The sequence below is a fragment of a genome, unplaced genomic scaffold (genome assembly GCF_019419815.1).
Source record: "Pyrus x bretschneideri cultivar Hongxiangsu unplaced genomic scaffold, Pyrus_bretschneideri_v1 Contig1, whole genome shotgun sequence".
Lineage (NCBI taxonomy): Eukaryota > Viridiplantae > Streptophyta > Magnoliopsida > Rosales > Rosaceae > Pyrus > Pyrus x bretschneideri.
This window is the reverse complement of record NW_025999390.1, coordinates 829,360-851,746: the sequence shown is the minus strand read 5'-3', so window position 1 is coordinate 851,746 and position 22,387 is coordinate 829,360. Positions and strand designations below refer to the sequence as shown.

Below are 22,387 nucleotides of genomic sequence, written 5' to 3'. Positions count from 1 at the left end.
AAAGTGTCCTATAATTATAATTTCAAGTATCAAACTGAGATACTTGATGTATGAAATATTGAAAATTAACAAACTTCCTAGTAGTAAACTGTGATTAATCCATTTATTTAATTTATTTAATGTGAGAATTTTTTGGTCAATTATTTCTTCCTATTAAGATCACTAAACAAATAAAACTAAATCTTAAACAGTATTTTAAAAATCGGCCTAGGCGCTCGACGGTGGAGTCTCGATCCAATTTGGGCTAAATTGTTCAGGTAAGGCGGGAAGGATTTAGGAGGCTGCCTAGGCGTCTCTAGGCGCTCAAGGCGGCCTAGGCAATGCTAGGCGGCGGTCGATGCTTCGCAAATCTCCCCTCGCATTCGCACGATCCACAACCCACAACCCAAATCTTCAAATCTACGCTCTTGCACCCAACATCAATCGATGAACCCAAGTAGATTGAGAATATACGGGGATGAACAATACACATAATATGTCCGTTGGGTTTTACTGTAGAGAGAGAACGGGATCTGTTGAAGAGATCCGTCTGTTCTGTTGAAGAGAAGAGAGAGAGAGAGAGAGAGAGAGAGAGAGAGAGTTGAAAGAAAAACTGAAAATGGGAGGAAAAGAAAGGCATAACTAAAGACTAAAGAAAGAGTCAGACAAAAAAAAAGACTAAAGAGAGAGAAGGGGATCTCTCTGCAGAGAGAGAAAGTAGAGGATATTTGTTGATAATAAATGCAAGCCTCGAGCCACTAAACAAGTGATGGTTGATTAGGACTAGTATTGGAGAAACCGGAAAAGCTGTCGGTTTAATTGAAAAAAAAGAGAGCTTTTCTTTCAAGTTGGGTCCATTTTGTGGCCCATTATTTTGTTAAAAGAAAAAACAAACTAGGCCCAATATTTTTCGTATAAAATTAGAAAAAAAAAAGTCCTAAAATTATACACACATACTCATATTTTATAATATATACAGTGTAAATTTATGTAAATCTGCCTAGGCACTAGTCCACCACCCGACTAGCGCCTAGCGTTTTTTAGAACCTTGATCTTAAACAAACTATGTCTCGAAAAAAAAAGAAGTCTCAAACATACTATTTGGATCAATGAAATAGAAAAATAAGGGATGATAACCTAATTTCTCAATTTAATATCCATGCGGTACTAGGTAGACTCTCAGAGCAGAAACACAAACACAAGCCAACTAAACAGGAAACCAAAATATTTAAAAGACTGCAGCCACCTTGCTAGCAAGCGCACGGTCCCGCATTTCGATGTAATTAAATGGGAACCAACCGGCTTTTCCCTTGCATTCACCTTCAGCCCAACCATTGTTTGATACCTGCTCAAGAGCATGAACAATTAACATAAATACGAGAGAAATAAATCCGAGCATGAATATAACATGACAGCATAAAGCAGGAAAGATGGCAGAACCTTCCGGACAACGACATAATCCCCAAAAGACAAGCTTAACTCCACATCAGTTACAGCTTGAAACGTGTACATAACCTGCAGTAGGCGAAAAGGAGCAATTAGTAGAAACTAAAGAGTCCAACATACGAAAACTTAGCTACAACCACATATAGCATAAAGTTACCTCTCCTAAGAAATAGTCCCTCGTGTCTGTCAATTCATCATAGGCTTCAGAAGCAAAGCTATGTCCGAGATCCTCATACGATGGTGGTGGAGGCATAGAGTTCTCTGTAGCTGGACTAGGCGATGCTTCAATTTGCTGGTTTTCTGACAACATCTGTCCCAACGAATAGTGTCACTCATCACTGCTTAATGTTGCAAGAGACTAGAATGATATACAACCTAATGAATTGGAAAAATTGTCTTGCCGATAAGGAAGATTCCAGGACATTTCATACCTCGCCTTCAAGCTGATCAAGTATCTGAAGAACGTTCTGATGATAATTGCGCTCTGCTTCAACCTTGAATGGAGATGGAAATTGACAAACTTACAAAATTAATTTTCTTTCAATCTTGTAACTAGAACAGGCCAAAGCCTCAATGCTTCAACAGGAAGGGAAGGGAAATGCTTTACCATCACAAGAAGACGCTGAAGAGTCAATCTTTGTTGTTGACCTTCAACAGCAGCCATTGCTGCACCAGCTTCTTTTCCCAATATTGCAACGTTATACTGTAGCTCCTGAAGCTTGGCTTCAGCAGCTTCTAGTTTCATGATAATATCAGCATTAACTGCAGATTCCCGTACTTTGGCTTGGCGTCTGGAAACATCTATAGCCTATCCAGGTGCAAGTCAGTATACATAGACAAAAGCTCATGGAGTGAAAAAAACAAGTTCCAAGTTACCAAACGAAAAAAAGCTTCTCAACTCGTTTATGTTAAAAACATCTTAAGATTTTTCATATTCCATATATATATATATCAATGTAGTAAAACATTGGTAAAAACTGAAGAAACTGCACATACCTGAGCTTCAGCATCTTGCCGCATTCTAGCATATCGTTGAGCAAGATGTCGAGCATCCTCCAAGGGCGCTCCTACTACCATTGCTCTCAAAGGCTCTGCAACCTAGACAGGCAAATTGATAACCACAGAAACAGTTACTACGTAAACCTATAGAAAGAAATGGTGAACCATTTTATCATATGATGCATAAAAACACAGAATAGTAGTCCAGTTCTTGAACCACTGCGAGGAAATGGAAACAATTTTTTCTGTAAATTTATTTCGAAATAATCAAATGGACACAAAATTTGTCAGTTGAAATTTCATTTTTACGAAATCGGCCCTGCAATATATTGCATTTGGTTTCACTTAATGCGTCATAGTAATAATATGACTTAAACCTGTGTGCCAAGAGCTCTCAGTAGAACTCCACGCTCCTTTTCCATTTGGGCACGAGCTCTTCCAAAACTCAGTGCAGCTCTCGACAATGTGTTACCACTGGTGCAAGTTTTTTCAGCACCATATTTCCTGCTATCTTCTGATAATTTGGTACCTGTTGAAATAGTGTTATGTAAACTAACTGATAAAACTCACACGAATTCATATCCAAACTCCCAAAAAAAAGGACAACGCATATCAAGCAACGCACCTATTTCAACTTGCTTTGAACCGGCAACAACATAACCTTCCACACCACGGACAATTTCCTTTTGGTAATGCTGTTAAATAAAACAAAGTAGATTAAGATACAGGTAACAAAAGTATTGTGATGTCATAATAACTGAATGAACAGACAGAAATGAGTAGCAACCTTGGCAGAACGAGTTGATATGTACAACTTCTCGATTTTCTGATGCTGTTCATTTTCATCTGCGGCAACATTATCCGATCCCCCAAATATGCCACCAGAAAATTGTTTGAATACAGCCTGACAGTGTTACAATAAATCAAAAGCAAATTCGATAAACCTTCGAGCTACGCATCAATGAAGCATAAAACGTTGAATTAGATGTCATTTCCGCTTTAAGTTTTCGGAAAACGTAAAAATTAAGCATTTCATTACATCCTGAAAAATGATTAAGTAATCAGCCACGCCTGGTTCAAAATTTTACAAATTCACCAACAGTACACTCCAACACATCCCCAAACAGCTCAGAAATAGTGAAATTCGATTCGATTCAATTCAATTCAACTCGATTCGATTCAATTCAATTCGTTTCGGTTCAACAATTATAATCATTATTATTATATTGGAACTAAATTGATTGATAGCACACCTTTAAAATCATAAATCTGATAAGCAATCTCACAATCTCACAATTAACGCAGATTATGTTCATATCAAAATCCATACAGAAATACAAATTCGGAAACAGATGTAAATTCCATCAAACACGAAGAGAGAGAGAGAGAGAGAGAGAGATAGAGAGTACCTGCTGTTGCTTGGCGACCTGATCTCTAAGCTTCCTGATTGCCTCCATTGCAGCTCAGCTGTAGGTAGTCTCGATTTTTCAAAGTTGTGCTTCAAGACTTCATCTAGAGGCTGATTTGTCTGTTATTTTCCGTTAATTGACCGCCACGTCGCCGCCGTCGTGGTACGATTACCTTTCTTTCTTTAACTTTAATTAAACGCTTGCTTCTACTATTCATTTTATTCTTTTTTTGTATTAGTCTATGTACAGCTGTTCTTTGCTCTCTTTCTTTTACTTAAAAAAATAAAATAAAAGAACGAACAATTTTATGCGGATCCATTGGGCTTGTTAGGCCTCGTAGCTTTAAGAAGCCCTGCTTTGAACTCACTTATTAGGCCCAATCTTGTTTCAATTTGTTGAAAGCCCATTTTAACTCTTTGATCGCATAAACACAATAAGTCTAATATAGACGCAGTTTGATAACCATTTCGTTTTCAATTTTCAGTTGTAAAAACACAAGGTTAAATTTTGAAAACTCAAGACGTAGCTTTCAGTTTTTTTTTTTCATTTTTCATTTTTTTTTTTGAAAAAAGTAGTTATCAAACAAGATTTTAGTTTTTTTTTTTAAAACTACCTCTTAATTTATAGTGAATAAGATTGGAACTTGCGTCTAAAGAGAAGAACATGACGCTCTAACAGCCTAGAACTGCATGGCAAGTTGGGGTAAATTAACATGTAAACAAAAAAAGAAAGGGATAATGCTAGGGATATCAAGTTTTTAAACCAAATGATATGTCACTAATAAGAAATAAACATGTTAATTGACACTTAGTTATTAATTCAATCATCTACAAAACTATAACCACATCATTTGGTTTAAAAAATTTAGTGTGCCTAGCATTACCCAAAAAAAATGAAATAGATCGAATTTGGCCTAGATTGGTTCGATTCTCAGCTTGTGCCTCTTACAAACTAAATTGGACCGTTTATATATTCCTTTCATTTGTTTCCATACGTATATATCTTTCTTATTAGACATTCTATGCAAATCATGGAACTGGTTGCACATAAAATTTATCTCTTCAACAAATGGACCGACATCAACAATCACGTCATATGATTTGCAAAATATAACTTAAATAGATAATCTCTCCAGCATTACACTTATTTGTACGGTCAAAGCTGACCGTAATTTGACATAAAAAAAACATAATAAATTGAACGATATTCTCTTGAGTCATTACCACGTAAAACATTGCATGCATGCATGCATGCAGAATATACGTAGCGCACATAAAATTGAACAACGAAAAAAGGTTGAATGAAAAGAAGAAAAAAAACAGAAAAAAGGCGAATGGAAGCACAAACAACAAAAACAACAGATAGAGAACAATCTAACTATAATAAACCCTTAATCTCATCCAGCCTTGCTTAATCATCGATCGGTCGACTAATGGGGTAATATGTGCTTCGGGATTAATGTGACTGTTAGAAATTAATGGCGCCTTAATTAATTCGGAAACATCAAACATTAGCAAGAGTAATGCATTTGCCAGTGATGATCAAGTACGACGTCGTCGGCAGTGAGCCTTGCACATGTGTTGGCAGTCGTAGAAGCAAGGCCCTCCGCAGTGAAGAGGGCAATCCAATCTCATGCCTTTGCATTGCCCCTTCCGCATGCATTGTGCATACTCTCCCATCACGTACTCTTCCTCGTCGAACCTCCTCTTCCGGCCGCTGTAGACATGGTTACTGTTTCTGCCGCCTCTTCCTCCTCGGCCTTTTCCTTTTCCACCACCACAACCCCATTTCCACCACCCTGCCCCTCCTCCTCCTCCGCCCCATCCCCACCCACCACCTCCTCCTTTTCCACCTCTACCTCCTCCTCCGCCACCTCCTCCGCCGCCACCACCACCCCAACCCCATGCATAGCCTCCTCCGCCTCCGCCTCCACCTCCACCTCCACCTCCACCCCATTACCACCTCCACCGCCGCCTCCCCCTCCTCCTCCTCCTCCTCCTCTGGACATCCAATTAGGTTGCTTCTTTTTGTTGGTGATATCAACTTCAGTGGTGTAGGAAGTAGTCACGTTCTTTACTTCTCCTTTAATTCCTGCGGAAGGAATTTCAGCAACAGCTAAAAAAGAACTATTGCCTTGCTCGTGATGAGTACTATTAGCCATGCCATTTTCTAACTTACTACCGGCAGCTTCCGAACCAACAGTCGCCTTCACAATAAACAAGACGACCCATAACTTTCTCATCACTACTGCAGCCATATGCATTTGTATATTAATTTTAGAACGTTAGAATGAAAATCGATGCGCATATGCCGTACGAAGCATGGCGATTGTCAACAGTGGTACCTTATATAGGCATAAACTGGTTACGTAATTTAGCTGTTAAATTTAGTAATGTATTTACGGATGTATTCTAAATTTTTTTTCACAAGTCTTGCTGTTGACAACTAGACCTTGTCCCCACTTGACCCTAGATCTCTAAGAAAACCCTAATCGTGCTCCTCTTCATTTCAACAGAAATGTGCCTTGTGTCTCACTTTTGTCCCCACCTATATGGATCTATAACTTTTTACAGTATAGGCTGGAAAAATTAAGTTAAATGGCAGTTGAGCGACATGCATGCTTCACTTCACAGCCTTCTCCAATGTCCCCACTCTCGCCCCACTTGTGGCACGCTCGTCTGATCAGACTGCTCTCTTCTCGATCAGTAAATCGATCCTACACAGCAGTACTGTTATTTCTATCTTAGCTTATCCATAAGACCCCTTATAAGTAGTTTTTTTAATATTTGACGAGAAATGATAATCATACACATTTTTTTTTTCCACACACCATTATTTAAACGTATTTATTATCCGTTTGATTTATTCAATCTAATGATTTTAAAATAATGACATGTATAACAAGAAAAACGACATGTGATTATCATTTCCATATCCAAATCCATCGCTTTGAGTTAATTTGCAATATCTTCACAGAGTTGGATTAAATTAAATTGTACTTTTGTCATGTAACTTAAGCAATATATATACAACAATATACATATATCTGCAAGCAATATATATACAATAATAACATGCAGTACGATCACATTCCCACCACAATTGTATAATTTCGAGGTCCACCTGCAATGTGATCAATACAATACTTATTGCCTTTGCTTCGCCTTTAAGCCTGGAATTTGGAGAAGTATATATGTGTCACTACTAGCAAGCATGCGTAGAGATCACATTTCGTATTGTTAAATTAATACATCACATGGGTTTCATATATGTATATACATCATCATGCTTCAACCTCATTGGTGGGATTTATGCCCTCCTTGTGTTGTGTTGTAGCTGCTTATTCTCCTAATCTTTCTCAACTTTCCTGTTATAGGTTTTGCTAAAGGAGGTTTAACTTGTTTGTTATCAATTCTAATTAATGGTCAGGGTTTGGGTTCATGCCCCCCTTGATATATTGTATTTTTTTTATTGATAAATTATCCTCATAGTCGTTTCCCATAATAGCAATATTAGAATGAGATTGACTTTGCGGTCCAATTAAAAAATAAATAAAAAATCATGATTCCGACTCCATGTTAGCTAATAATTTATTATGCAATAAAATTAGAAATCTCATAAATACACCAAATAGATAAATATAAATATAATAAAGGAATGTCAGAGAAACCATATTTTGTACCACATTAGTGCAATACATAATGTAGTAAATGATAAATACAACCAATATCAAATTAAAAAAATTCACTAATTAGCATGAAATGTAAATATCATTTGACACATCCGATAGTACACCAATAATATAGCCCTTAGATTTTGCTCCATCCCTCTAGATCCTACACGATCTCACTCAATAGGATAACTGCCCTAAATCGACCTATAGAATATCTCAAAAAAAAAAAAAAAAAAGGGAAAAAAAAAGAAAAAAAAAAGGTCCACATGTTACCCATGGCCACGGGTATGCCTAAACCCAACCCATTTAACAGCTAACCTAATGGGCTTTAAAAAACTAGTCCATTTTGAGTAAGAAAACCCATGGTTTCTCAGCCCATGATAATTATGCCCATTCGTGGTCACCGGCCCTCCCCTTTGATGAAAAACAAAACAAAACGACTCTCGTGAAAGCCACGTGTCGGTCGCAGGAGTCATCACTCCACCGCGTGTCCCGCGAAAAAGAAGCCTTTACGGCAAAGTCGGTGTCTCGTTGAAAAGTTCTCAGCCTTGAGGGCTGAGCCTCTCGGTCGAGTTGCCGGGTGATAGCGCGCTGCAAATTTTTCCAAATCAGCAAAGTTTTAATAAGTTTAAGTCCATTAATTACTGTTATTAATCTTAATTATCGAAGTGATTAATTAGTCGTTAAGAGCAATAAGCGGTGGAACACTAGTATAAAGAACCGGTCTCGTGTAATTTCAATCAATTTCCTTAAAATTACTTAATTTAATTATCTGCTAATACTGGATGTTAATTTATCGATTAATAAAACCAAAACTGCCGTTTTGGTCTGCAAATTCGAGCCAGTTGCTTTTCCGATGCTCTGCGAGCTTGAAAGGGGAATCGCCGCCGTCGAAAATGGAGGAGGCATTGATTCTGACGCCGACGCATAAGTACGCGGCGGGCGCTCTGTTCGCTCTGGCGCTCCACCAGTCGCAGGTCCACCAGACTCGCCAATCGACTCCTCCTTTGCCTTCCCTGAAAGAAGAGACCATCGGCGAAGGTGCCAGCGTCGGTAAGAGCGTTTCGGTTTCGGACAATGATGGCCTTTGGGTCCACGAGAATTCCGGTTTGCTTTATCCCATTTTCAGGTACTTTCTTTCAATTTAATTGGTCCCCTTATGCACTAAGTTGGATTCCTCTCATCGCAGTTTTGATTAATTAAGTAAAATATTAATTTTATCAATTTTTATATTGGAAAAAAATCAAATGCTCATTTGATTTCGTAAAGGTTTCATAGGAACAGAGTGTTGGCACACTGATAATAACACCGATATTGTCCGAACATGTATTTACGTCACATCAGATTTTGGAGTTTTATCATAAATTGGCTTAGGTTTTGTTAGGAGTGGAACCACTCATATATTCTATTTGACTTTTGTCAAGTTTCCGATGTGGGATTTTTACTTTCCTCAACATTACTGCGAGTCCACGTCCAGCTTCATGATTCCTTGGTTGGAATTTCAGATTTTTAGGAGTGGATGACCAATCCTGGAAGGGGCTAAAGGAAACAGCAGGATCTTCTTCACAAGTTAGGCATCATGTAGGAGCGGTGCGTTTTTCTTCGTCATATGAAATTTAGCGACATGAGTATATTTGACACATTGGAGCTTGAGAGGATTATCATTTGCTTTTTGGCTCATATTTGATTCTTGGCTGCACCATTTATGTGTCTTTATGACTTTCTAGTAATATCTTGTTCGGTTTGATAGCTCTTTGGTAATTTTATTTTATTTCAGTTCTTGACATTACTCTCGGAGGAAGCTGATGTGCCTTCTGAGGAAAAAACTGACAAGGAACGCGCTTTGACAAAAACCGTTGATGCCATGGTACTTACTGAGGAAGACTCTCCTGCTTCTTCAGCAGAGAAACCTGTGAATGCTGAATATGAAGCTAAATGCCGCGAGAGATATGAAGTTACTGGGACAAAACCACCGTCTGAGGTAGAGGCAAAGCCTTATGAGATTATAACAAGGACAAGTTCCGAGACATCCACTGAAGAAAAAGCATTAAATGTATCTGAACCCCTAGAGGAACCTGTGGAAGAGGGAAACCTGCTCAGTTACGAAAGGAAAATAACACTTCTTTATGCACTTCTTTCAGCTTGTGTGGTAGATAATATTGAAGATGGCGATAAGTGTTCTCAAGTAAGGAAGGGTTATGATGCTCGACACCGTGTAGCATTGCGGTTGCTGGCAGCATGGCTTGGGGTTGAATGGCGAAAAATGGTCCGTCTATTGAAAACATTTCTTGTTTTTTCTTTTTGTTACTTGATCCTATCAAAATAATAAGGCTACAATAGTGTCTGCTATTTGATGAATACCTACTCTTTATGCTTCAAATGAATAAATAAAAATAATAAGAAGAAAGACAAAAGAACGAAACAAAAGCATATTGAGCCATCTATGAGGAAAATTCTACTCTGCAGGAAGTCATGGAGGTGATGGTTGCTTGTTCTTTTATGGCTTCAACAAAAGAAGTTACTGATGACAACAAAACAAAAACTTCAGAAATCTCATGGGAGGAAATGAAGCGGGGAGGTCTAATTGGTGCAGCTGCTTTAACAGGGGGAACCTTGATGGCTATCACTGGTGGTATGAAATCCGTCAACTTCAAAAAAGCAGATGTCACGCCTTTTGCGATAGAACTAGTAGTCTTTAATTTGTTGTTGACTTTTATTTTTCACAGGCCTAGTCGCTCCTGCAATTGCGCAGGGTTTAGGTGCTCTAGCTCCAACATTGGGTGGTATTATCCCTGCAATTGGAGCAGGTGGATTCGCTGCTGCTGCAACTGCCACTGGGTCTGTTACTGGTTCTGTTGCTGTTGTTGCATCATTTGGAGGTGCAAAAGTGGTTTTTTTTTTCTTCTAACGTTTTCGTGCTTAGTTAGACTTATGAATATGACATCATATACGTAACTGGAAGAAAAACCTAGTCTTGGCTAATAACAAGAGGGATGAACATGAATACTAGGAAGGCATGCGGTTGACAGAAAGCTGTGAATTAAGAGGACAGGTTACTTTTGACACAACTGCACACATGGATGCTTTCTCGTTATGGTACCGTATATTCAAATCATCAATTTTTAACTTATTCAGAAAATAGAAGAGTGGTGGATGGAGTTGAGACTCATAGTTTTACACTCAACAATCAACAATCCCTCTTGTTCATTCAACAATATTATTAGTCTTAAACCTCCAAAAGATTAATACACTTAACCTCGGTTTTTACCAAGCATGTGGTCATTTTGAAAGCACATTCAAAAAGATCACCATTCCATACTCCATAGGTCCAATCTTTCAAATCTAATGAGAAAAAAGAGTATGTAGTGGATACTTACTCGCTCTTTCGGCATCTCAGCTGCTGGAGCTGGACTTACGGGGAGTAAAATGGCTAGAAGAACTGGCAACATTGAAGAATTTGAGTTTAGGACCGTTGGAAATTATGAGAAAGGGGTGAGTTCATTTTGACATTTTACAAATCCATATTTTTATTTTTGTGGGGACCGGGAGGTGACCGGGAGGTGTGAGCTGTTTCTGAGGGATTTCTATGGCTTGATGTTATAGTGGCAAATTGCACTTTATATTGAGCACCACCTTTTCTGTATAAATGACATTGCTGACTTTTTCAGAAAACCTCTTTTTCAGCGGCTAGCAGTGGGAATATTGGTTTCTGGACTTGTTTTCGAGGATGAAGACTTTATAAGGCCTTGGGAAGCTCATAATGAAAATTTGGAAAGGTAAGCAATGCAAATTGTGTTTCCCCAAGTAGTATGGTGAAAAAGATGATATGCCTTCTATTTAACTTGAAATTCTGTCGATTTTAGAAGCCTCGCATAGGTTCTGAATTATCATCACTGGCTTAGTAATTGATATTAATGTAGTGAATGCATAGGTATGCACTCTGGTGGGAGTCTAAGAATTTGATTGCATTGAGCACTGCAATCCAAGACTGGCTTACTTCACGTGCGTCCTTAACGTTTTAAGTACAATCACTTTCTTTTTTTTTTTTACTTTTGGCATATCTATGGGTCCACGACCAACATTGTTGCATACTGTTACAGGAATTGCATTACAGTTGATGAAAGAAGGTGCCATGTTAACTGTATTAAACACACTTCTAGCAGCATTTGCTATGCCGACAACATTAGTCACGGCATCTGATCTTATAGATAGCAAATGGGCAGTTGCAGTGGACAGGTAATTTTCATTTGTTTGGAAGGAACTCTACGTGGATTGATAATGGAAAGATATTGGTTTCCATTGCGTTCATGTTTTGATTGCGAAAGTTTTGTTCTCATAATTTGCTCCCGAGGTGTTTCAGTTTTAAAGTATTTGAAACGCTATCTTGAGTGTTCATTACTTGCAGTGCATGACAAATATGAAATTGTAGCATTCCCTTTTCTTGGCCAGATCAGACAAAGCTGGGAAGATGCTCGCTGAAGTCCTGCTGAATGGACTGCAAGGGGGCAGGTAGAAGAATCTCATATTATAAAAGACATGTCCATCTTTCCCTTAAACATCATGTGCATAGTTGACTTATAATCCTCCGTGTGCGGTCCAGGCCAGTGACGCTCATAGGATTCTCGCTGGGGGCCAGAGTAATTTTCAAATGTCTTCAATGTTTGGCTGAAACAGAAGGGGATAACGGTAATCATCACAATCCGTTTCATCCTATTGTGGACAAGTACAGTAGCACTATAATAAATAAAAATAATTGAAACCGGTTTATGCATTTCTATAGCTGGTCTGGTAGAAAGGGTTGTACTTCTGGGAGCGCCAGTTTCGGTTGAAGAAGAAAATTGGAGTGATGCTAGAAAGGTAGTTCAAAACTCTTCTTTTTTTTTTTTTGGTCCTTTCCTTTTTGCATCTGTTATTTGGTTTCCTTTGCAAGTTTTGTTGTGCTGCTACTGTTCTTACATTTTAACACTGAAGGCTGAACCTATTTCTGCTTCACAGATGGTGGCCGGGAGATTCGTGAATGCCTATTCTATAAATGATTGGACACTGGGAATCGCCTTTCGTGCTAGGTACGGGTCATTTATCCTTTGGCTTTAGCGTTGTGCATATCCGAGCCCAGGGGTGGTACATAAGTGTTCTTTCTAATCATATCGAAAAAAGCCATAAGTTATAAATCCATCGGACTAAGTGTTTCCTGTATACAGTTTACTTTCTCAAGGTTTAGGTGGAATTCAACCTGTTGATGTCCCTGGGATTGAAAATGTAAGTTCTCCAACCTCCCAGTTTCTTTCGCATTTGCAATTTCGGTTGGTACATTGTTTTGAAGTTTCGATTTCACTTCTCAGGTTGACGTGACGCAAATTGTCGAAGGCCACTCTTCGTATCTTTGGAAGACGAAACAGATCTTGGAGCAGCTCGAACTCGACTCCTACTACCCTGTTTTCAAAACAACAACGATGACACCCCCGGCGGAGGAAAATAGCTCTGTCAAACAGTTCTGAATCTTCCGATCGTCTTGGTCCTTCTCAGTTCCATTCTCTCTTAAGAAATGTATATTTTATTGAATATTTATGTTCGAAAACTAAAATAATCAATCAAAATGCGAGCGGTGCCTGGGCATAGCTAGGATAGAGTTACATCGAGTAGAACATATTTGAAATGCCCTCCATAAATTTCACGAAGCTTATGGTCCGATGAAAGTTTATAACCGATTAAAAACCTTGTCTTACAGCTCACAACTTTTTTGGAAATGAAATGTTTTACTTTTATAGAGAAAGTATTATAAGTTATGTTTTTTGGGGAAATGAGATGTTTTAGTTTTTACAATAGTATAGAGAAAATATTATAAGCTAATGTAAAAGCGATTATACTATTTATCGAGTCATAAATTAATGGTTAAATTTTTTTCTTGATCCTTGTGGTGAGGCATTACTTTTAAATCGATTCTTATGGTGAAAAAAGTGTTAATCTTAATCCTGTGGTGAAGTTCATTATCAATCGTAGTCAAAATTGAAATTCATTTTGTTAATTCCATTTTTTTTATAATCAACAAAAATAGAAGGAAAAAAAAAATCCTTCCCCAATCCCTACCCTTGTCAGCCACAGCTACGATAACTGTCACATCCATGTACGGGTCCCCTCATTATCAATCGTTGTCCAAATTGAAATTCATTTTGTTAATTCCATTTTTTTTATAATCAACAAAAATAGAAGGAAAAAAAAAATCCTTCCCCAATCCCTACCCTTGTCAGCCACAGCTACGATAACTGTCACATCCCTGTCCGGGTCCCCACCACATTCCGGGCTCAACTCCACCGTAGCACGATATTGTCTGCTTTGGACCCTAACCACGCCCTCACAGTTTTGTTTCTGGGAACTCACATGAGAACTTCCTAGTGGTTCACCCATCTTAGGATTGCTCTCGTGCAAGCTTGCTTAACTTCGGAGTTCCAATGAAACCCCAAGCCAATGAGCTCCCAAAAGACCTTGTGCTAGGTAGAGATGAGAATATACATATAAGGTTTATATGATCCTCCACTGGGCGATGTGGGATGTTACAACAACCACCCACCACCTTCCCCCCTCTCTCTCACATAACCATAGCCATCCCGTCCACCACTATTCTTAAAATGAAACTAAATTCAATGTTTGCATAATAACTTATATTCTAACCTAAACGTGGTGAGGTACTTTGTGATTTTTGAAATCTTGAATTTGAAATCTTGGCTCTCTTGAAATGAGAAAATCTGATAATATGAATCTTGTAATTTTATTGTTTATTTATTCTTTTATTGTAGTTCTAAAAGTTTTAAAAATAAAAATAAAAAATTATGTTCATATGGCGCTTTATGATTGGTTCATAGAATTAATAAAAATGAAAATAACAATTTTACCCCTACAAATGATAGAAGAATGAGGAAAAATCCAATTTAGACTATGATTGATAACAAATTTCACCACAGAATTACAATTAATAGCTTTTTCACCATAGGAGTCTATTTAAAAGTAGAGTATCATCACAACGATCACGAAAAAAATTTGGCCTAAAGTAATTTTTAAGCTTGAAAAATTAATTAATAAAAAATATTGGCGGAGTCGCAGCATAGTTAGAATGAAATTTCGTAATGACATCTTTGAAATCCTTTAGATCGCAAAATCGATTGAAAACTAGGAGACTTTTGGTCTGGTCTCAAAATAAGGCCCAAATAAATGAAGATTTTGAATTTTGGGCCATTCGGGTCGACTCAAGATTTTTTAGGGTTTAACACAGCAGACATTGATAGGGTTTTATCACACGACTTCACCGTCTTTCAAGTCTCCATTGCCTCCTCTCTCTCTCTCTCTCTCTCTCTCTCACAACCGTCTCTGATTTGGCGAAAAACAAAATGGGCAGAAAGAAGAAATTCATCGACAAGAAAAAATCGGCGACCTTCCAATTACTTGCCCGCGACTCGTCCGATCCCAACTACGACGACTCACCCGGCAACGATCGAGTCTTTGTCCGAGTAGACAACAGCAGCTACTCCGTCGACAGCTTATTCCCCGAAGATAACCCTGACCACCCCTCAGCTGCCGGCGGATACGACGACGATCCCAATTCGATATACGCCGATGCGCCTGAGGATGGCGGCTGCAGCGGGGGCTATGGCCATGGTTACGGGAGCTCGGCAGCGTCGTTGGCAGCTCAGCCTTTGCCTGACAACGTAAGGAAGGAGATTCTGGAGCTAGGGTTTCCCGACGACGGCTATAATTACTTGCTGCATATGAGGGAGATTCGGAATACTGGCGGCGGCTCTGCATTTTATCAGAATTCCAAGGCTAAGCTCGGTGATATCCCGCGCGATGAAAAGGTTGGTTTGCTAACTTAGCTTTTGGTTGCTTAAATTCTATTTGACTTCCGAGAAAATTGAGGAAAAAGAAAGAGTAAAGTAGAAAATTTCTGTCTTTTACATTTTGAGCTATAAAACAATAGCAATTTAGAAGATTTTTGTTGTACTTAATAACTGTAGTGGATTTTTAGGCATATGATGCTTCGAGATTGCGCATTTCGGAAACTGAGGCACCCAATGAGAAGGTTATTTACAGTGTTGCTTCTAATACGGTTAATGTAAGGGTTCAGAAAGTGGTTGATCCAGAAGTATCTGCATTGCTTGATGATAGCGATTTATCGCGGTTTGGTTCTGATGTTGAGGATTTGGAAGAAGATTTTGTGGTTCAGGCTAACCTTCCCGAAGAAGAGAAGGAGGAGGAGGAGGATGGGGTTATAGATAATACGCCAAGTTTTGTTGAGCAATCTGAGAATAAAAATGTGACCAATGAAGCAAATGGAGTGAGAACAAATAGCGTGGCAGAAGCAAAGGATGACTCTACAGTTGAAAAGCCACGAGTTCATCGTCTTTTGGACGAGCAATTTGATTTAGTGAGTTATTTTTTTTGGCATATTTAGTTATGTTACTTAAACTTTATAGTTTGAGGTGATTTTTCCTTTATACTTCATTATCTCACATTTTTATTATGAAAAAAACAGCTTGTAGGTCAGGAGTATGGTAGTTATGACAATGATGATGACGATGATTACTATGTACCTGAAGAAGATGAGTCCCTTGCAGAGAAGCTCAAACATGCCACCCTTAATGAGCGTGTGATGGATGACTTAGAGCTCGATGGAAATTATAAGGCTCCTGCAGATATGTTGCGGGATAATGAGACAGTAAAAACGAAAGAGCTAGTGGAATCTGCTAATGTGCTTATTCGGCGTTGTGCAGAATATGGTGAGAAATATGAGAACGAAGATCAAGATGGAGACGTGGTCATTGTAGAGGAATCTAGCGATGAATCAGAAGTGTGGGATTGTGAGACCATTGTTACTACATATTCAAATCTCGATAACCACCCAGGGAAAATCGAAGCTCCAGGAGCAACTAGAAGGAAGAAGCTTTCTGAAACGGTTTCCGGAGCCTTGGGTTCCACCGATCATGTGATAACCCTTCGAGGTAAACAGAAGCTGCCTGTGGACTTCCTGCCTCATAGTAAAAAACCTACAACTGAGAAGGTGAAAGATACGGATGCCTTGAAAAATCAGCTGCTGAAAAGGAAGCAGCATGGTCAGGAGTCAAAGGAGGAGAAGAAAGAGCGAAAGGTATCCATTTGCTGTTCTGCTATTCATTTTTGCTCGTCTTGAGCATGCCATTACATCCAACTTACCACACTTTTATAAAATCCGTAAACTAACAATTTAAGGGCAAAAACTGGAAGCAAATAACTCGCATCTACAATATCAAAGATACTCTTTTTGGCATTCGATAATGTGTGCAATTTTGTCCATTGTATTTTGCTTATGTTGTTTCGAAGTGTGTTTGTTCTTTTGATCATGACTCAAAGATATATGTATACAGGCTGCTGTCAAGGAAGAAAGGCGGGAAGCACGCCGCACTAAAAAGGAAATAAAGGAACTTTACAAGGGTGAAGCACAGCATGCTCAGAGAGTAGTTGCCATATCTGGCCCTTCTTCTTTTCATCTTATGTGATTGTACTGATCGTTACACCTCCAGGTAATTGAAATTGCATCGCTATTTCTTTGAAATCCGGCAGTTTGTGGAAGTATGGTTTATTTTAATTGATTTGTTTAATTATGTTCTTCTAGGTTAGACTAAAAAGAGAGTAGCGGATTATTGTCAAGACGGTGGTATCCCATGAGCTTCCACATTTCATAACACCACCAATATATGCAGTAATCTAGGACCAACCATGTTAAATGAGGTGCTGTATTCTCCATCCTCATTGCCTTGATTTTGAGAAGCGTAGAATACAAGTTAAATGACGATGGGATCGAGTAAAATTTATGTTCGGAAAGCTTGGTTTCTGATGTTTTTGTTTGGTCATAATAGATAGGACATGCCTCGAGTTCTTTGTTAGCATATGTAATGTAGCAAGAGGTGAAAGATCTGCTACAAAAGCATGGACAGTAAACTTTGTTTTTTCCATAGTTTTCTAGTGTATTTCTTTTGATTTATTCAATCCTCACTGTCGTGTGAGGGCTTACATCACGCGGGTACGCCGCTACTCCGACACAAGGACTTACATAGAAATATGAATACTTTGATTGAAGGAACGGCTTTGTTTAATACGGTGTTGGATCCCAAGTGCCGTAGTCTTGAAGACTTATTTCCGGCGTTTGCGCCTTGTAGCGGTGTATTCTTCCTCCCTGCTGCACCTGGTTGTTCTCTCGGCAGACAGACAGACAGAAATGATGGTGACAGGGCTGGGGCCGTGGCCGTGGCCGGTGATGATGGCGGGGATACGGTTGCTCTCGTGGACGTAATCATCATAATAGACATGATCATGATTCATATCTACTGCTCCCATGTGTTAATTCATTGGGTCAAAACCCAATATTTATACAAAAACCATGTGGTTTAATGATGATAGGTGAACTAGCAAAATCAACTTACACAATTAAAGTGAGAAATCAGCTCACAAAAAGTCAAATAAGTTATTAAGCAATGATGATGGACGTAATTGGTCAAGGAGGTAACGGAGGTATTTTTTTGGGCAAATGGTAATGGAGGTTAGGGCTTTCGAATATCCCACCTCAAAGCTGCATTTGGTAACTCATATCTCACTTTGCTCGTTTCGTAAAAATCTGATATTAAATTTAAAAAATAAGTACACATGACACATATTCCGACACTAGAAAGTCATATTTGTACACATGTAGCGAGTTTTAGAGAATTAAATGTTTAGTTTTGAATTTCAAAATTTTGGTAAGACTCGAGTTGAGTTTAAGGCTCGTGTTACCTGAAACTAATATGCACTGCTAAAGAAGCCTCAATCTCTAGTTGATGCACGGAAACATGAATAACTTGATTGAAATGTAAAACACTTGGTCATTAATTATACATTCATGATTTACTACAACGTGGCAGCAAGAAAATACTTCTCAGTGGGGAAGAGGAGCCATATCACCTCTACCAAAGTAAGGTGTGGAACTCCAAATGCCATAGTCATCAAGAATTATTTCCGACGCTTCGGCCTCGTAGCGGTGTTCATCTTCTCGCCCTCCCTCTCCCTGCCGCACCTGGTTTTTCGTTTGGTCGGAAGGAAGAAATGATGGTGACGGGGCTGGGGCTGCGGCTGGTGATATCGGTAATGATGATGATGGCGATGCTGTTGCCCTTGTGGGCGTAATCATCACAACAGACATGATCATCATGCATATCATGTGCTTCGCCGAGGTTACGGCTACTGCTCCCATGACGATTCTTCTTGGCTAGCTGCAAATGCAGGTTAGGGTTTTCGAATTTCGAACTTGAAGCTGCATTTGGCAACCGTCAGCCAAAAATCCTGATATAAACGAAGCAGTAGTGTTTTGAGAAAAATTCGTTTCCTTTCTTTCTCACACCAGATGGATGACATAACCGTGCTTCTTGCATGCACCTAGTGCTTTGAACAGAATGGAAACCCTAACCGGCATTTCCGGGATTAATCTTCGAGGCAGAGGAGTAAAATCATCGTCGAATGAACAGAAAGAACAAATACAGGAAACCGAAGCACGTTATACAGATGATGATACGGCAGAGACATCCGAAACAAATGTATTATACAACGGCATAAGGCCGACCGAAAACATTCGTGATCGATATATTTCACACTGAACAACTAGATTGCGACGAAGGAAATATACAGAAAGAACAGAAAAAGAGTCTAGCTATGGGGCCTTGTGGGATTGCAGTGTAAAGCACTTGCACTTGTCTTTCATGGCTTCAGCCTCGCTTCCGTATTCCCTGAATTTGTACTCTTCCTGCTTAGAGGTAGGAGGCACCTTTCCCTCGCTATAGCATTGATTACACAAACTGAAGTGAGATTTTACCTCCTTAAATCGGGACCCAATAATCGGATAGCGGCAGACCGAGCAAACATGGTTGCCGTGGCGGTTTCTGTCCCCAGTTTCAAGCTTCAACAGCGTGGACATGATACCAAAACCCCAATCTGGGTCGTCAAACATGACAAGAAACTCGGTGAAAGACATAGTGGAAAGATCCGTTTCTCCATGGAGTTCCAGCATCTCACTATCTCCATGGGAAGGGACATATATGGCTCTCAACAGTTTCATGTATTTAGTGGCATCAGCCTTTCTTATCTGAGAACCACCACCTTCGTTCACAGGACGCCATAAAAGCGCATCAAATGCAACTCTTTTGCGCTTTTCTGGCAAGCCACTGCAAATAGGAGCTAAAACAGCAAAAAACATTCCCAAATCCACTCTGCCTGAGCCTGTATCATCCATGACAGAGAGTATCCTCTCGTTTATGGCTTTAACAGCTCCTTGGAAAGTCTCTGGCTTTAGGAAATTAAGCAACCTGCGGAGGATTACTTCCAAATTAGGCTTGCGTATGGATCTCTGAGGAACACCAGTGCCTGAATATGAAAGAGGTACATCGCCATCATTCATTTCCTTCTTAAGCAGCTCCACATCACATCGACTCAACCTGGTAATCCTCTGAAAGGCCCTTATCTCAAGTGCATTGGCCATGTCCTGCCTCAAAGTAGCCTTCTCTCCAACTGTCTTAAATTTCGAAGGTTCCACAACGACGAAAGAACCCTCTCCATTGTTTGCCTTCACCTTCTTCTTCTGTAGCTGCTTCAAATGTGCAATGGCATCATGCAATTCAACCCTGTTGGTCATTTTCAATGCTTCCTTCAAAGCCTTCTTAGCTTCCTCAGTTTCCCGGGCTCCCAACAAAGAGACAGCCTTGTTAAGCTGAGCACGCCAATGGTTAGGCCACACAGCCAAAACCCTAGTATACATCTCAGAAGCTCTCGGAAACCTACCTGAATCCATATACAGCCCTCCCAAATTATACAAAGCGTCCACATGACCAGGTTTCAAATCAATAGCTTTCTGAAATGTGGCAATTGCTCTCTCATCCTCCCCCATGGCATGCAAAGCCGAAGCCAAATCACAATGCGCATCGGCATAATCGGGTTTCATAAAAATGGCCTCATCCAAGGCCTTGACAGCCGCCCTATATTCCCCAACCCCGAAAAGAGCACTACCCAAAAGCTTCAAAGCTCTAAAATGGGTTGGACAACTAATTGCAGCTTCTCTATAATATTCACAAGCACTCATAACCATACCTTCACCTTCAAGCGCAATGCCGAGATTCACATAAATCTGTGGAAGCAGATAAGCCCACTGGTTGCCGCCGCCCTCCGCCGCCTCCAAAGCCAGCAAAAACTCATCTTTCGCTTCGTTACACCTGCCAAGAACGTACAAGCAATTTCCAGCTCGGAAATGTGGCCTCACATCCACCGGCTGCAACTCACAAGCCCTCTTGAAGCTCACCAGTGCCTCCTTAAACAGCTGGTGCTCGGACAGCACCCTCCCAATCGCCATGTGCCCGTCGAAGGCCTGCTCACGTGACCTCGCTCCGTCGGAACGGCTCCTCAGCACCCCCAATTCTTTGACAAACAAAGCATAATCATGCCCATTCTCTTCCCAAAATACCCTTTTCTCAGAAATCTCCATCGACGGCCCCAATTCTCTCGACCATCCGGCGTCGGAGAGGGCGTCGATGTTGTCCGCCTTCAATTTCCCGTCTTTGCCCTGCTTCGCCTTCAACCGCTTCACCAGAATCTCCAAATCGTCCACAATCTTCCACGTGTCGTCGAACACGATCCCGTGGTTCGGCGACACCGCCCACGCCGCAGTCCTCTGCTTCTTCTGCGACTCCACCAACCTCTCATCGACAATCGCCGACGAGGACGCCTCTGAGTCCATGGAGGCCTTGTTCTCGTCCAACGTAAGCTCCAACCCGAGCGCGTCGAAGTCACGGTCCACATCACCGGCTCCATCGTCGTAGGTCCGCAAAAGCCCCTCGTACGTCAGCCCCTTCTCGCCGTCGATGAAGTCACCGTACGTCCGAAACACCTCATCCAAAATGGCATTGATCTGCTCGTCACTGAATTTGACCCTAGGGTTTACGGCGACGACGAGCGCCGCCATCTCGTCGCGGTTGAGGCCGCCGTCATGGTTGTCATCGAACTGGTGGAAAATCCGCTTCACCTTCTCCGATCTGCTCCCTCTCGTCGTCATTAAAACGCTTTAATTTCGAAATTTAATTTTCTGGAGGGTTTGGTGATAAATGGGTAAGTGAGTGAGGGGGACCGAAAAAAGAAGGTAGGGCAGGGGTACAGAGCAATATTAATACATCTTGTTCTGGGGGTGTTTAATTCGTGATTAGGCTAATAATCCTGTGATTAATGAGGTTTAATCTCTCTTTTGGGTGTACCAACTGTTTTCTCTGCTGGTTTTCATTGGATCTGAGCCAGGAAAAGGAGAGAGATAGGGAGAGAGAAGACAACTCTTTGTTTTCTCTGTTTCGCTCTCTTGTTTAATTTAAATTTTCTATTTTTCTGAATTTTTATTACCTGGTTCTGACCCCTTTGCTTCTGTGATGATGATGATGGGTGGGTGGGCCCTGTTTGGGCCTAGTAGTGGGCCTGTTAAGTTTCCTTTTTCTTTTTCTTTTTCTTTTTAAGTATTTTGTTTTTCCTGACAAAAAAAAAAAATGTATTTCCGGTTTTTTAAGTTTTTATTTGTATGTGTTTTGTATTGGAATTGGAAGATTTGGTATTTGTATTGGTTGGCACTTTGACTAAGATAAACGCCAGCTTTACTTAAAGAAACATCTTCTCCAGCTGTCTGGGTTCTCATGTTGATTAGAGTGCGTACATGTGGCATTTTGTATTAGCTGGAGTAATCGTGATGTAAAGGTGACGGTATCTTAAATCGGTTGCTTATATTACGTGTCATTTTAGCGACAGTGATTATATTGTTTTATTTTGTGTTTGTTTGAATTGTATCATTTTGTATATGTGTTAG

The 22,387-nt window shown here is 40.0% G+C and overlaps 5 protein-coding genes across 8 annotated transcripts; 2 read left to right on the top strand and 3 right to left on the bottom strand.

Moving 5' to 3' along the window:
- Positions 1-914: 914 nt before the first annotated feature.
- On the bottom strand, positions 915-4,048 carry LOC103928277 (SH3 domain-containing protein 2). Of its 2 annotated transcripts, none has more exons than XM_048577645.1 (10): positions 3,834-4,048; positions 3,212-3,328; positions 3,050-3,119; positions 2,802-2,938; positions 2,422-2,523; positions 2,033-2,233; positions 1,857-1,919; positions 1,583-1,735; positions 1,420-1,494; positions 915-1,324 (listed from the first exon to the last, which is right to left on the bottom strand). In XM_048577645.1, the coding sequence occupies exons 1-10, from the start codon at positions 3,879-3,881 to the stop codon at positions 1,208-1,210; spliced, it is 1,083 nt and encodes a 360-aa protein (XP_048433602.1). In that variant the 5' UTR covers positions 3,882-4,048; the 3' UTR covers positions 915-1,207. The 2 variants fall into 2 exon arrangements, with proteins under 2 accessions (XP_048433602.1, XP_009335566.1); XM_009337291.3 differs by having other exon boundaries at positions 2,802-2,953; positions 3,834-4,047.
- Positions 4,049-5,197: 1,149 nt separating this feature from the next.
- LOC103929313 (glycine-rich protein 2) lies at positions 5,198-6,090 on the bottom strand. Its single transcript, XM_048578326.1, has 3 exons — positions 5,796-6,090; positions 5,575-5,754; positions 5,198-5,520 (listed from the first exon to the last, which is right to left on the bottom strand). The coding sequence occupies exons 1-3, from the start codon at positions 6,088-6,090 to the stop codon at positions 5,375-5,377; spliced, it is 621 nt and encodes a 206-aa protein (XP_048434283.1). The 3' UTR covers positions 5,198-5,374.
- A 1,938-nt stretch (positions 6,091-8,028) lies between these two features.
- On the top strand, positions 8,029-13,153 carry LOC103928266 (transmembrane and coiled-coil domain-containing protein 4). Its single transcript, XM_048577635.1, has 15 exons — positions 8,029-8,635; positions 9,012-9,096; positions 9,284-9,772; positions 9,973-10,138; positions 10,233-10,385; positions 10,904-10,998; positions 11,191-11,282; positions 11,438-11,508; positions 11,607-11,742; positions 11,956-12,015; positions 12,107-12,192; positions 12,287-12,363; positions 12,502-12,572; positions 12,708-12,765; positions 12,849-13,153. Exons 1-15 carry the CDS (start codon positions 8,292-8,294, stop codon positions 13,002-13,004), a joined length of 2,139 nt encoding a protein of 712 aa, XP_048433592.1. The 5' UTR covers positions 8,029-8,291; the 3' UTR covers positions 13,005-13,153.
- A 1,631-nt stretch (positions 13,154-14,784) lies between these two features.
- On the top strand, positions 14,785-17,928 carry LOC103928235 (protein LTV1 homolog). 3 transcript variants are annotated; one of them, XM_048577626.1, is made up of 5 exons: positions 14,785-15,353; positions 15,524-15,922; positions 16,031-16,642; positions 16,899-17,054; positions 17,612-17,928. In XM_048577626.1, exons 1-4 carry the CDS (start codon positions 14,889-14,891, stop codon positions 17,028-17,030), a joined length of 1,608 nt encoding a protein of 535 aa, XP_048433583.1. In that variant the 5' UTR covers positions 14,785-14,888; the 3' UTR covers positions 17,031-17,054; positions 17,612-17,928. The 3 variants fall into 3 exon arrangements, with proteins under 3 accessions (XP_048433583.1, XP_009335525.1, XP_009335517.1); XM_009337250.3 differs by lacking the exon at positions 17,612-17,928 and adding an exon at positions 17,152-17,515; XM_009337242.3 differs by lacking the exon at positions 17,612-17,928 and adding an exon at positions 17,147-17,515 and having other exon boundaries at positions 14,786-15,353.
- A 1,110-nt stretch (positions 17,929-19,038) lies between these two features.
- LOC103928246 (uncharacterized TPR repeat-containing protein At1g05150) lies at positions 19,039-21,677 on the bottom strand. The gene has a single exon (XM_009337261.3). The coding sequence runs from the start codon at positions 21,596-21,598 to the stop codon at positions 19,211-19,213; it is 2,388 nt and encodes a 795-aa protein (XP_009335536.1). The 5' UTR covers positions 21,599-21,677; the 3' UTR covers positions 19,039-19,210.
- Positions 21,678-22,387: the final 710 nt, after the last annotated feature.

Excerpts from the sequence above, each read along its gene's own strand:
- LOC103928277 (XM_009337291.3), bottom strand. The coding sequence starts at position 3,881 with ATGGAGGCAATCAGGAAGCTTAGAGATCAGGTCGCCAAGCAACAGCAG. Across the intron at positions 3,329-3,833 it reads AGGTCGCCAAGCAACAGCAG|GCTGTATTCAAACAATTTTC; the intron begins GTACTCTCTATC and ends TAACACTGTCAG. Across the intron at positions 1,920-2,032 it reads TTCAGCGTCTTCTTGTGATG|GTTGAAGCAGAGCGCAATTA; the intron begins GTAAAGCATTTC and ends TCTCCATTCAAG.
- LOC103929313 (XM_048578326.1), bottom strand. The coding sequence starts at position 6,090 with ATGGCTGCAGTAGTGATGAGAAAGTTATGGGTCGTCTTGTTTATTGTG. Across the intron at positions 5,755-5,795 it reads AGGGGGAGGCGGCGGTGGAG|GCGGAGGAGGCTATGCATGG; the intron begins GTGGTAATGGGG and ends GTGGAGGCGGAG. Across the intron at positions 5,521-5,574 it reads AGGCCGAGGAGGAAGAGGCG|AGTACGTGATGGGAGAGTAT; the intron begins GCAGAAACAGTA and ends TCGACGAGGAAG.
- LOC103928266 (XM_048577635.1), top strand. The coding sequence starts at position 8,292 with ATGTTAATTTATCGATTAATAAAACCAAAACTGCCGTTTTGGTCTGCA. Across the intron at positions 9,773-9,972 it reads GGGTTGAATGGCGAAAAATG|GAAGTCATGGAGGTGATGGT; the intron begins GTCCGTCTATTG and ends TCTACTCTGCAG. Across the intron at positions 11,283-11,437 it reads CATAATGAAAATTTGGAAAG|GTATGCACTCTGGTGGGAGT; the intron begins GTAAGCAATGCA and ends GTGAATGCATAG.
- LOC103928235 (XM_048577626.1), top strand. The coding sequence starts at position 14,889 with ATGGGCAGAAAGAAGAAATTCATCGACAAGAAAAAATCGGCGACCTTC. Across the intron at positions 15,354-15,523 it reads ATATCCCGCGCGATGAAAAG|GCATATGATGCTTCGAGATT; the intron begins GTTGGTTTGCTA and ends GTGGATTTTTAG. Across the intron at positions 15,923-16,030 it reads TGGACGAGCAATTTGATTTA|CTTGTAGGTCAGGAGTATGG; the intron begins GTGAGTTATTTT and ends TGAAAAAAACAG.
- LOC103928246 (XM_009337261.3), bottom strand. The coding sequence starts at position 21,598 with ATGACGACGAGAGGGAGCAGATCGGAGAAGGTGAAGCGGATTTTCCAC.